Here is a 14141-nt window from a genome sequence, read left to right as displayed (position 1 = left end):
AGTGATTTTAAAGCACAATAAATAGGTGTAAATATTTCCATCTTTTTCCATCACAGCTCAATTATATACATGGCTTTCAAAACAGCATTTAATATAAAATTAATTTAAAATGCCACAAATATATAATTTGGTTTTATTCATTAGTATCTCCAGCATTAGAAGGGTTATTAATACATACCCATGAGGTCAGCAAATCCCCCCACTGGCAATCTGCATGTTCCAGTCACAAACTGCAAGAGTCTCATCCTCTTCTCATTATCTATTTCTTTCACAAACTGAAAAAACAGTAATTGAAATAAACATTTAGGGATAAAGTCATTATTCTGATTTTCACATCATCACCCACCCCAGATGAAAAGTAGTGGCTGTTAGGATCAGCTGGGTTAGCAGTAAGATTCTATCTGCACTCTGCAGGCATGCTCAGTAACTTCTGCTGGTCTGAGAAGAAAGCAAAATCTGCAAACCTGCCAGAACCACACAATCTGCCTGCTGGTCCTGGTGTAGTGCCTGTAGATGGTGTGTCTCTGCCAGTCATTCAGGTCGATTTCTTGCATTCCACAGAGAAGCACCTTTGGGGCAGAAAGAGGGAAATAAGAGGAATATAAATTTGCACTTTTCATCTGTGACCTCACACACAGCACAAGAGAACAACTGAACCCCCACTTAGCAACACCAGCAACAACAGTGCACTTGGTTTTAACTTTAAACCTGATCCAAAACTTCTATAAAGAAAGAGTGGTGATGGTTCATGAAGTGTATTTGGAGAGGCCACACATTAGAGTATCTCTGCTGTGAAAATGGAGCAATCGTTGGCAATTTGAGGAATAAATTCTTCCCTGCAAGGGGGGGAGGCCCTGGCACAGGGAGTCCAGAGAAGCTGTGGCTGCCCCTGGATCCCTGCAAGTGATTAAGGCCAGGCTGGACAGGGCTTGGAGCAATCTGGGATAGGGGAAGGTGTCCCTGCACATGGAAGGGGGCAGGAACAAGATTATTTAAGATCCCAACCCAAACCATTCTGGGATTCTACGTAGAAATTCAAGCCAGTTTATCTTTGCCCAGCCATACAATTCTTTGCAAGGGATGGGATGTTTTGTTTTTTTTTTTTTTTCCATGGTTTTACTTTTCAAACTGAACAGATGCTTCAGGAAATATAATTTTGAGAGATCAGACCCAAACCATGAACTTGGCCCAATCTATAGGCAACCATCCACTGCATATCTAGATTTAACTTTCACTCTGTTCAAGTTACTTAATCTTTGAGCACAGCAAATCAAAGAATCACAAAAACAAAGTAAGAAATTTCTGCTGATAGAATCTTGGCCTGTAGAAACATCTAAGTTGGCTGCAAAGAAGAAAGTTAAGGAAAATACATTAATACTATTCCATTAAGTTTCCCCCATATTCCCTGTCAAACAGTCATCATCCTCAAGTGATTTCTGCTCTTCAGATGTACTGCCTGGAGTTGAAGTATTTTATGTGTAATGACCTGGATCCAGCAATAGGCAAGCAATCCTTTACCTCCAGTTCCTTTGCATCAAAATACTGCAAATACTGTTGTGGCAAAATTTCATTGAAGCCTTCAAAGAAAGCCTGTGTCTGCTCCTCAACACCTCGGGAGAGTCTCCATTCTGCTACTAGCCTGGAAAAGAAAACACACCAAGATCATTTAAATGGCCCATGCTAACCCAACTCCACATCTTTGCCTATTTTGAGACAAACTGTAAGCTAAGTTAAAAAAAACAAAAAACCAAAAAAAACATAGAAAGTCTGGAAAGTTCTGGGGATAGAGCACAGAATAATTTTATCAGCAGCCTTTACTCTGTGCAAACCATTTCAGTTTTTCTCTAAATTACCCTAAGCATTTAACTGTTCTGCTACAGAAGTATTTTGGACTCAAAGAGGCAGCATCTCTTCACTGATTACATTAATGAGAGCACAGCAGTCCCGTGGTATTTGAAGATTTTGCATGATATTCTCCCCAGAAATCTCAGTTGTTATGCATGACAAGGTAAAAAACAGGACAAGTTGTACTGGTGAAGAGCAGCAGGACTGACAGCTTACCAAGCAGTGACTATGTCCATTTAGAAAGTTCCATATTTGTTTCTGTTAATCATGAAACTTTGCTCTGTGGCAGAAACTCCACTCTCCATTGATATAAGGGTGAAAAGCAGGCAGGAGACCCAGAGAACCTGAACCCAGGGAGAAGCAGATATTATGCTGAATTCAAGCCTAACCTGTCAGGAGCATTGGAGTCTAAAGGAGAGGTGGCTATTTCTCATTTCAGTCCTAGAAACTTGGGGGACTTAAAGCAGGACTTGGAATAAGACAAAAGAATCTGAATGAAACTGGAATCCAAGCTCTCTCTGGGTTCCTAGGAACTAGAGAAGAATTAATTTCTGCAGATCCTCTGTCCTGCCAAATGCCAATGTTTCTTCTGCAAACATCACCTCTTTTTGAGTCACTGAAACGTCTGAAGATCTCTCACATGATGAACAGAGCCCACTCCTGACTCCCTCCCCATGCCCATGGAAAAATCCTTCACAGAACACATCATACATAATAAAGAGGAAAATTCTCTGTGATTCAGTTTAGTTTGTTCCTGCAACGTATGGTGACTGGTTTTTTTTTGGCAAGCACATCCTCCAAGCTTTTATGTTGAAGTTCACACCTTAAATCAGAGCTGCTGTACTGCTGCACGCTGAGGAAGGAGGAGATATTTCAGGACAAAGCAGGTCACTGGATCACATTTTTATTCCTTAATCACTCTTAGGCTCCTTCACTCCTAATCTCTTGCTTTAAAATATTTTGGTGTTACAAATATGAACCTTATTTTACAACATTACAACCTATGACATCATTCATAACACAACTACAAGATCAGTTCGGATAAAACTAAAAGAATTCCAAGTATCTTTGAAAAATAAGAATCTTCACAAAACCATCAAAAAATGTTCTCAAAAAAAAAAAAAAAAAAACCCTCAACAAAAAACCACCACTCAAAACCTCAAATGAACCAGGAATGGTTGGCTAGAACATCAGCAGGCTATGAAGCAATATAATTATAATAATAAACAGATGCAACATTTCATGAAATACATAACAGTCACAATTCTCATCATGTTATTCTTCTAAACTGAGATAACTCTAGAAAAAAGGTGGACTTTCTTCTAACCATGATCTTCAGGAAAAGTGGATTATAGAAACTTATTTCTATCAATATTCGTTTATCAATTATGAGATCCAAACACTTGACACTTGTTGCCAGCATCAAGAACTATTCATCAATGCTTTAACTGACAAAGACAGTCTTTTGTTGCTAGAACTCAAGAAAGAAAATGACAGAGTATTTTAAAGTCTTCACTTATTTTCACCTGATGTAGTCTTCTTTATTTTCTTCTGTGACCAGAATGTTGCTACCATTTGGCTTCAAATCATGGCTTTTGATTTCACCCAGTATTTCTTTATCAACAGAAAAAAACATTTCCAAGCCACATTCTTCAATGTCATTTTCTCTGGAAGGAAAAAAATACAGTTTTAAATAACTGTGTTGAGAATTTGCACACTGTAGAGAAGATGAGTACTACAGGAGATGAAAAACCTGGCTTTTATATTTAGTTTTGCATTTTAAAACTGAATCTATTTTCACACCCTCTATGATGTTTTCAAAGCATGTTTAAAACTATTCTTAGTGTGATTCTTCAGTGAAATGTTTTGTCTCTAGTTGTAAGAAAGACTAATTTTTCTGCAAAATTGTTTTTATTATAGTCAAAGAAATAAAAATTTACTGTTTTTCTTCTAATTTTAACATTTTTAAAGAAAAAAATATATCACTGAAACAAATGGTGCATGTCAACCACAGACTAAAACATGTGGCATCCTCCTATGACAAAACCAGTGTAGAAAGACAAAGCTTTTCAAATTGAAGGGGTTTTAAAAATAATTTCTTAAAATATCTGTATATACATAATTCCAAGATAACTGTGGTCTAGAAACTCCACATCCTTTTTACTTGCAAGTCTCTGGACAGGAATTTGCAAAGTCTTCCACCAGGAAGAGGAGGACTCCAGAGGAATATGGACAGAAAGGTGCCTGATCACAAAGACATGGAAGGCTGCAGGTAGGAGTGGTCTGGAATCATTAAGCTTGGGGCAGAAATACCAGGAGAGCTACAACTGTCTGTATTAAATCTTCAATACCAACCTTGAAGTCAAATTTCTAGTGTGACTAACAGAAGAATTATGTGGTAGTAAGTAATAAACTACATTTGTTAGCTTTGTGTTATTGCAGCACTAAACACTTTGTTTTCTAACTAAACCAGGTACTACAAAAATATTAAATGGGTTTTTGCTGATTTGTTTTAACCAGTTATCTCAGAAGTCTCAGTCGAATTTACTCAAGCCATTTTATTTGTAACCATATTCAAGACTGCCACATCCATATGTCTAACTAGAATTAGTAACAGCCAACAAAAACACAACACAAGATGCTGCATGGAGTATTCAATGAAGCAGAAAGGCTCTGCATTAACAAATCATTCTTTGTGCATCTAAAGTCACAATAAAATTGTCATACTGTTCTGCAATGATAAATTGTATTATTTCATGGGGTAGTTAGTAATAGATTTACACCTACTTCCTGGCAGAAGTGAAAACCAAAAACTTTGTATTGCTATTTCAAGAACAAAATGAAGTCAAACTCACTTTACCCAGATGAGAGAGTTGTAAAACTCTGGGTCAACAGATTCTAAATCCTTGAGTCCTACTGCCTTGTTTAGGATACGTTTATAAAATGGCAGAGAGAAACCAGTGTCAATGAACTTCCCATGGAACAAAGCCTGAGGAACACAAAAACAGAAAAAAATAATGCAAAGGATGCTTCAGTACTTAATAGGACATTTTGTTCTCTGTGCCTGTGAAATCTGACAGCCAAAGAATTAAATCAACGTGAGTATCATGACTGCCAATATGCTGAAGTAGCTTATATCAACAGGAGTTATAGCCAAAACACCTCACGCTGTCAACTCAAAAATGGATTTTTTTTTTAATTACCCATCTGATGGCATGATACTTATTTATAGGGAAATTACAGGAAAGACCTGCTCCCTGCTTTAGGACTTACCATGGCAATGAACCTTCCGATGAATCTGAAGTATTTCAGGTGGTCTGGGTTGATGTAAGAGGCTGGGTTTATCTGTAAGCAGTAGTTATCTTTCCCTGCATATTCAAACAGGCAATACATGGGGTTCAAGACCTCATGTGACAATAGAAAGAACCACTCCCTGAAATCACACAAACAATAAAATTTAATGATACACAGCAATGATACACAACTGTCAGTGACTTATCTAAATTAACATGTAACATTAACATGTAATTAACATGTAACATTCAAGTCTACCACTGATCTAAACATCTGGGGCTGAGGAATGCCAATTTACATGTGCACTTCTCAGTTACATTCCAGTCAAGACTTGGGATTTAAATTTAGATTTCTGTTCACTTTTTCAATAAACTCTACTTTGACATTTACAGTTGGGCCAAAGTCTCACTTTAGTTCAGTAAATCCATCTCTGTAATCGTGGAGATGATTAAAGTCACTCCTAATGCAAACTAAAAATAATTTTATACAGTTTTAAGACATGCAAAAATCTCGCAGAACTGTCTTCCTCAGATGTTCCTTAAGGAATAAACTTCACTCCTATTGTGAAAGCACTGCAGTTTAAGTATCTACTTTAGGGAAGCCTTCACATCACCACTTGCAGAACACGTTATTATATGCCATTTCAGTGTAGTTTACCTTGCCACACCTCCATAATCTAAACCTTCTTCACCAGGGAAAATAACCCATAAACGTCTCCGGAGATCCTGAGGGCTGAAGCTCATTATCTTGGTGAAAGAAAAACAATCAATTCTTTTCAAGAAAACAGTATAAGCACTGGTTAGAATTATTACTATTTTCTAACAAGCACTAGAGCATTTAATAATTTGGAAAAACTTTAATTAGGACCTACAGATCTTAACAAAACCTAAACATTTAAACGTTAGGTCTACAGAGATTAATAAGAATTTCACTCCTAATGATGCAAATAGAATTAATAATTTTTGTTTTTAAAAAAAAAAAAAAATCACTCATTTCAAGACAACTGGACTAAGATTAACTTAACGGATTTTTTGTATGTAGCCCATGCTAGTACAACACACTGTGAGGAAATTGCACCAACAAACATAAGCACAACAAAAACATCCTGAGAATGGGGTGCTGCTCTGCCCCAGCACTCACCTCAAAATTAACTCAGATTTTAAATCATTCTGAGGGAAAAAAGCCCTCCCCTTTGTCACATAAATCAGTGCCAGAACTTCATATTTTAGCATGATCTTGTAAATGTGAATGCAGCCTAACTATTAAACTAGTACTTTTTTATTAGTCTGACTTAAAGCAAATTAGCAAGATATCAAAGGCTCAAAAATGACATGTGAGAATAAATTTAATAACTCCACTTTTCATACCCATTACTCCCATGTTTTAATACAATACCTGCTGAAATGAGTCTTCAAATAATGTTTTCCTGCTCACTGTGATCTTTATGTGCTGTGGCATTGCCAATTGCTGAAAGGAAATTTTTTAGAGGTGAAGGGTACAATCACTTAAGGCTTCCACTACTGAGTTTAGACTGCTATTTGTAGTATATATTAAAAGGTACAGTTGAATTTCATTAATAGATATAAAACTAACCCAGCAATCAAAGTATCTGAATTGCAATTTAATCTGAGAACAGATTGGTTCCAACATTGCTATCTACAGTGACATGAACACACCTGCAGATGCTCCTCAGAAAAGGTTAAATATTGCACTCCCACAAGATACTGGAAAACATGAAGATCAATAACATACTCCAAGTAAGGCTTTCTACCCCAGAATTGATGAGACACATGAAGTACCTTTCCTATGAGAAAAGGCTGAAAGAATTGGGATTGTTCAGCCTGGAGAAGCTTCAGGGGGACCTAATTGTGGCCTTCCAGTACCTGGAAGGGACCAACAAGAAAGATGGAGAGAGACTATTGACAAGGGCCTGGAGTGACAGGACACAGGGAATGGTTTCCCACTGCCATTAAGGCTTAGGTGGGATATTGGGAAGGAATTCCAATCACCTGTGAGGGTGCTGAGGCCCTGGCACAGGTTGCCAGAGCAGCTGTGGCTGCCCCTGGATCTCTGGAAGTGTCCAAAGCCAGGCTAGACAGGGCTTGGAGCACCCTGGGATAGTGGAAGGTGTCCCTGCCCATGGCAGGGGGTTGGAATGAGATGATCTTTAAGGTGCCTTCCAACTCAAACCATTCTGTGATTCTATTAATTTAGTAAAAAACTAGAACATTCAGGCTATACTGCACAAAATCCCAAATGAAAAACGAAGCTAGTCTCTCCATTGTTTTCAAAGGGAAATTCAGTGACTCTTGAAAACTGGAACATTTAAACCAGAGACTTTTTCCTCAAACATCAAGGTACTTCATCTCTTGATATAAGGAGCTTAAAGGACCAAGACTGACACGCTGGAATGTGATATTATGTTAGAGCAGCCTAACATGCACCACAGTATATCTCAGTGTTTAGAGAGGTCTGTTATGTTGCAAATGCCCTGCATCTGTTGCCAGAACTGGGTATTTATACAGACAGCAACCTACAGAAAGCAACCTCTCTAAAAGTACTTGCCTCCATATATTCCTGTATTAACAGTAGCAAAAAAACACTATCTAGAAACCCATCACTTCAAAAAGAGTAGGGAAATGGATGCTTTTCCTTATTCTAAAACATTTTAAAGCCAAAAGTTACACCACTTTAAAGCTTACATGAGATGATACAATTCCTGCATCTATACCCTCCTAATTTGACCCACCTTAAACCTTAAAGTAGTTTGATTCCCTTTATTGGAAGGCACTGAACAAGGTATTGGAAGCATGTAAGCAAAACCAAAAGTGCAAGCAAATACTGACAAAAAATGAATCCATACCTGACACCAGAATCTGAAATAATGGACCTTGGCCTTGAAATCACGCACATAAGCTATCTGGGGTCCATTGTCTCTGCAACCAAAAGAAGGAAAAGAATCAATTTCCAAGTGTTTTTGTAACTGAAGTAAAAGCCTGCAAATGTATTAGTTACACAGCTTAGCTGGAAACCTAGTCAGTTTTTGATTTTGGGCTGTAATTTCTTGTTTTCAAAATAAAAAGAAAAATCTCCCTTTGTAAACTGTGGAACACTTAACGCTACATTTAAAACACTACCTGATCATTAACTATAAAAAAAAGATTAACACTAAAGATGTGATGACATTCAGTTAACTTGGGAGGTAAATTCTGGTTTCAACTTCATTCTGGCTCCTAAAAAAAAAATAAAATCAAAAAAGAAAGGGTTGGGTCTCTTTAAGAGAGAGACTAGTAACTCTAAGGAAGGGATTTGGTCAACAGGACAGATGCGGCTCCTCCATTACTCTCAAATCTCATACACTACATGGCAAGAAGGATTCTGCAGTGTTCAGAACTCTGCCTTCTTCAGGGACTTTCAGTGAATGAAAAATCCCATGTAATTAAACAGCACTGTTCCATGTAAACCTTCCTGCCTAATAATGTATTAAAAGGATAAAAATAAAGATATAAAAAGTGATGTATTCTAAACTTGACTTCTGAAACCTTAGTAAATGTGAAGAACACTTACAGAGCAGACTTGCCCGTGCGGGGATCTATGTATGTAGTGGTTCTTCTATTGTGATCCACGAAATAGGGAATTCCATCCACAGTAAAACGCATTTCCCAGCCCTCTGGCAATGGCTTCTCATTTAACTGACTATGGATACAAGAAAATACATGGTAACTGACCAACTTCACCTATTAAGGCAATTGAGTAATACCTGAGACAGTAAACATTTTGAAAAATGTAGAAAATCTATAGATTGAGAAAGTTTCCATTTGGATTTATTTTAGCTTTTTCCCCCTCTCCTCCTTAATCTGCAGTCAGCTCTCAATTAGAACAAAATGACCAGTTAAGTAAACATTAGCTCATTTGCTTGCACTACCTTAAAAGCAATAAAAAAACCTTAAGGGAAAAGTGTAAGGAAGATTTATTATTTCCTTCACAAACAACAGAATTTTATCTTCTGAGGCTTTTACTCAAAAACTGACATAATTTTAATAAGCAGCTTTTGGTACCTCAGGCATAATCACAGCAGCCATAAATGTTTCAGAATGACAAGAAGAAAATGCAAATACTGACCACCTAAAACTTTTTGACAATTTCCAACTCAGTTTTGCTATACACAAAAGTAGACTTCACTATATCTGGAAAACCTGAGTAGGATCATGGTGAAGTGCTCCCCAGTGGCCTCCCTCCATAAATACCACACTCTGACTGTGCAGCCCCAACATCCTGCTGCTGGGCTGTTCCAAGAGTAACTGCTCTCCACAGTTGGCTGCTGCAGAGGTGTGGCTACAGCTGTGACCCCTCTCACATAGCCTTGGTGTCCCCCTTCCCCTCCTCCATGGAGGACAGGTGAAGTTGCTTCACCAAACAGACATTTTCAGCTCAAACAGCAGCTGGGACTAAATACACTTCACCCTCGACTTCCTGTCTCCATTCCTTACCTCAAAGACTTTGCAGTGACACAGCCCCAAATAAACAGAACTCAAGTGCTTCTAGTAGTGCCTCAAGTTCTCTGTCTCCTTTATTCCTCCTTTTTTAAAAAGTTGTGAGAAAAGGTGCTATAGATTTTGGGTCTGTCTTCTTTCTATCTCCTTCCTGTCCCTGGACATGTCCAAGGCCAGGCTGGACAGGGCTTGGAGGAACCTGGACAGTGGAAGGTGGCCCTGTCCAGGGCAGGAGGGTGGAATGAGATGGGCTTTAAAGTCCCTCCCAACCCAGACCATTCTGTGATTCTATGACTGTCTGGGAAACAACCAAAGTCTTATTCAAGACTCTGCACTATCCCATCATCATACAAAGGAAATCTCTCCTTCCTCCAATGACACAGATGTTTAGACAAATGTAATTGATTACTTGAGAATAGTAGAAGCCATCCTGGGGAATGAGCTTATTGCATACTGTTGACCAAAGCTTTCCTGGTAATTGTAGGATGACAAAGTAATATTGTGAGAGTTTCCATTTTGGCAAGTATCTCAACTTTTAATTGAGCTCTCTGATGTTTGCATAGCACAATCCATGCCTCACCTGTGAGCAGCAATTCCTGGCTCACTCTACTCTTACTACTTGACTCCATTTTAATTTCATTTACATTTTCATCATACATGCAGCTGCAACTGATTTCTTACCCCTGACTCCTGGGGTCTTCCCACTGAGTGATTCGTGTGTTGTGATTGACAAAATACACTCTGCCATTGCTGTCAGTTCTCTTTTCTTAAAAGATATAAAAGGAGAAAAAATTCAATTACTCCTTTAAAATATTGCTAAGACTATATCAAATAAATAATATTAGTCACCAGACCTTCTACAGCCTCTCCTGCTCTCAGGTTTCTCTGTACCTTCTCTGACCCAACATATTTTCACTTTCATTGACATCATTCCTTACTATGTAATCTATTTTTCAATTGTAGGAAAAATTAATTGGAAAAAGAGAAAACTGTGAGCTGTTTCGTTCACAGGCAGTTTCAGCTCAAATTGTGTCAAATATTGTGATGTGCCTGACAAGCAATACAGAAAAAAAAAACATAGAGGAGGGATCAGAAGTACACAGAATTATCGAGAAGGTACAAGGGGGCTTAAAGTTCAAATCATAGCAGAGAATAAAAAATGGCCAATGCAGTTTCCAAGAACACCCATTTATATTTTCTCTCAGATAAGCCATGGGCATACACTGACCTAACACTGCCTATTAGAAATGCCCTGGCTTGCTCCTCTATACCATTCTGCAGCTCTTCATGCCATTTTTATTTAGCTTTGCAAGAGAAACAAATTACAATAAGGGATCAAAATCTGACTACTGTAGGTCAAAAGCTACAGTTTCCAAGAGAAGTGTTGAAGTAGGCCTTTACCTATGAGCCTGACAGCAGAATTCCACACGATGTGGAGACTCAGTTTGCCATTTCCTGGACAATGCCAGCCTAAAGACCTTTCTGTGAAATGCTATATATGTCATGTACCTAAGCCCAAGTGGGGGGTTTATGGCACGAAGTTGCATCAATACCAGGACTAAAAATCCAAATAGTTCTGTTTGAAAAGCAGATGAACCCAAAAACTCGGTCCAACTCTGGCAAGTAATTACTTGCTCCAAATTCCACAAGACAGTTCTGAGAGTTTTGTCTACATAAAAAACTTGAATTTTTATATCTGCTTGACAGTCTACCAGCAAGCAGTTTTACACTTCTATTTTTAATTACCCTGCCAAATTTTGTACTAATTGCAAATTCTCAACCCTATAAAGTACAAGAATAAATTTATTCCAGGGAGAGGGCCAAATCAAGAACCAGTTAGTTGTCACTACAAAGAACATTTTCAGACCAAAAAAAACTCTTCAGGAGTTGTCTTGGAGAGAGAATTTGGCAGTTTTATTCAGAGAGGATTTGGAGCTTGATTTAGCAGGAACAGGATGGTGGGGGGAATGGAAAAGTCTGAGAAGGATGACAGTGTTAAAGCAGCTATTACACTTGTTACCAGTGGAGTAAACCTGGTACACTTTCAAAGTGGTTTAGAAACTATAAATGTCCTAGTCAGGATTCTGTTTTAATAGCACATTTGATTAGATCTAATTTTAAAATATTTTTAATCCAGATAATAATTCTTAAAAACTAGTTTAGAACAGCTGACAAATAATTTGGCACAAGTATGCTTTAATGTTTAATTACATTATGCTACAAAACACATTCAAGTTAGTCTTACCCCATCCATGTGGCAGAGGGCCAAGAGGATCAAACTCTTTGTTCTGTGTGGATGAAAAGTCCTGGTTCTGCAAGTCACACAAACAAATGAAGCATTAATGACTAGTCATTTGCTTTCCAGATGTTCTACCACAGCCATCCCAAACTATTGAAGCAAATGCATTTTTGCTAATGTTACACATGAGCAAAGGTGCCAACTATTTCTTTTTCTCCACAGAGAAGGCCTGTTTTACTGACCTTGGCACACTCAATTAACTTCAGTGCCAAGAAACAATTATTCTTTGTTCAATACTCCTGCCTACGCAGGAGGAAATTAGTACAGTAGCACCCAAAACAATCAGAAACTTCATTCCCGCCCTCAGTACAGTTCTCCCTACCACACTTATGGGCTCAATTTTTTTCTCACACATACAGCAAATCAGAACCTACACCATTCTTGATGAGCATGGTTGGAGTGATCTAAAGTCTGCTATTCATCAGAGGCAAACAATGGATTAAAAATGCTGGAAGGATTATTTTCAATTTCACGGCTCTCCTAATTTTCCTTGTGCATAATTCATTTTACCCAGAGCAAAAATGCACAGCCTGTGAACTTGCACCTCCCAGATGTTTAGCCAGAGTAACACAAGAAAAAACACAAATAAATCAGCTTATTACTAAGATGTAGCTTGTTTTGAACCAAAGGCTTTATCAATATTGTACACGAATTTTATCCAAGAAGACCTATACTGAGGTGACAACTAAATCCCATGTGCTGACTGGAAGGAGATGCACTAACATTAAAATAAGCCCTCCCTGCCATGCTACAGACAGAGATATATTCTCATAAACCATAAGAGTCTGATGCCTTTATGGGGAAAGATCACCCGTAGGTATGCCCAAAGCTCAAGAGCAGCCTAACCCTGAGTGACCCACGTATTCTTACCCCATATATGAACCTCTGGTTGAACTGCTGCATGGCTCCCTGCAGCTGGCTGCGCTGGAGCTGCCACTGCTCGTAATTCCGCACAGACTCCAGCGTCGGTCTCTGCCACGTCGTCGTTCTGGTGAAGTGGTCAACGTAATAAATCCTCCCCATGTTGTCAACTCGGCGCTCCCAGCTTTGGGAAGAGAGACAAACCACAGCTGTCAATAGCTGGCAATTTAAGGGCTCAGAGGCACCTGGAGGCCAATGTGCTGGAAGGGAATAGAATGCATGCACTCATCAGCAGATTTTCTCCTCTGCTAAAATCATGCAAGAGTTAGAATTGTTTTACAAAAATCACTTTTATTTGTTGCATACTATACAAAGTCAGAGCCATTCCATTTACTGTATTTTTAGGGTTTTTTGAAATAGTTTTCAAGAGCTATCTAGACCACTGTCCATACTGTGCTGGCATCACTGCAGTTATTCCACCCAACCCCATAACACAAACCTGCTAGCTTCTCCTAAAATACCCCCTGACATTGTACATTATTCAATGCAAGACTTCCCCTACACTGATCTGGCAAAAAAGAAAGGCTTGGGCATGGGGTTTGGTGTTTTGATTTTCTCTGGGCTTTTTTTTTTTTTTTAATTTTCAGTTAATATAAGATCAGTACTACTGATAAAACTTGAAAGAAAACATTCCTATTCTAAGTAGGCTTAAGCAATATACAAGTTCATCTGCTCAAAGAGTTCAAAATAACTTGAAACATGACAAGCTCCATTTACAAGACTGCCAGTTTTTGTTCTTTAATACCAAGTTTTCTTTACCCTCCCACGTTTTTACTTCATAACTCTTTATAGTGTGTGAACCTTTGAGGATGAAAAAGTACAACAGAACAACTCTCGTGTTTTTCTTATATTGTTAAAAAATAAGAAACAGCAACTGTACTGACATAACTGGCTGTTCTTATGCCAAGAGCTGGAGAATTTTAGTAACAATGCTGGTTTTTATGTGGATGATAAATTGCCAGCTGGGAGCCCTGAGACAAGATCAAAGGTCTGCACACAGTAACCTTGAGATGAGAGGTAACCAAGAGCATTTCTACTCAAGCTTCTACTTACCTCAGTCCCGAAATACTTTTCTGTGGTTTTGGTTCTCTTTTACTCTTGGGGGTGTCTACTGTCTTTAACTGAAATATGTTTGTCAGTCAATAAAGATGCACTTGCTTAATCTTTGACAGGAAATTCAGATTTGGTTATTTTTGACATCCAACACTTTTCTGTATGCACTCCTTGGAGAAAACCTGGAGCAACTGGGTTCACATTTCTATTTTCAAATATCTGTTCCAGCTTTAGCA

General features: G+C 38.3%; 1 protein-coding gene across 3 annotated transcripts in view; it reads right to left on the bottom strand.

Annotated features, from left to right (window-relative positions):
• ITCH (itchy E3 ubiquitin protein ligase) overlaps positions 1-14141 on the bottom strand; it is a 54278-nt gene that overhangs the window by 4316 nt on the left and 35821 nt on the right. For all 3 annotated transcript variants that reach the window (XM_056507169.1, XM_056507167.1, XM_056507168.1), the window contains exons 10-22: positions 12802-12976; positions 11878-11944; positions 10314-10398; positions 8707-8835; positions 8003-8075; positions 6535-6606; positions 5797-5885; positions 5119-5278; positions 4701-4834; positions 3372-3512; positions 1519-1639; positions 465-569; positions 179-275 (exon numbers count right to left, since the gene is read on the bottom strand). In XM_056507169.1, coding sequence (XP_056363144.1) covers positions 179-275; positions 465-569; positions 1519-1639; positions 3372-3512; positions 4701-4834; positions 5119-5278; positions 5797-5885; positions 6535-6606; positions 8003-8075; positions 8707-8835; positions 10314-10398; positions 11878-11944; positions 12802-12976 — 1448 coding nt within the window. The remainder of the gene's footprint in view (positions 1-178; positions 276-464; positions 570-1518; positions 1640-3371; positions 3513-4700; positions 4835-5118; positions 5279-5796; positions 5886-6534; positions 6607-8002; positions 8076-8706; positions 8836-10313; positions 10399-11877; positions 11945-12801; positions 12977-14141) is intronic.

The sequence above is a fragment of the Oenanthe melanoleuca genome, chromosome 20, assembly GCF_029582105.1.
Source record: "Oenanthe melanoleuca isolate GR-GAL-2019-014 chromosome 20, OMel1.0, whole genome shotgun sequence".
NCBI classification, from domain to species: Eukaryota; Metazoa; Chordata; class Aves; order Passeriformes; family Muscicapidae; genus Oenanthe; species Oenanthe melanoleuca.
This window is presented reverse-complemented; position numbering and strand designations above follow the sequence as displayed.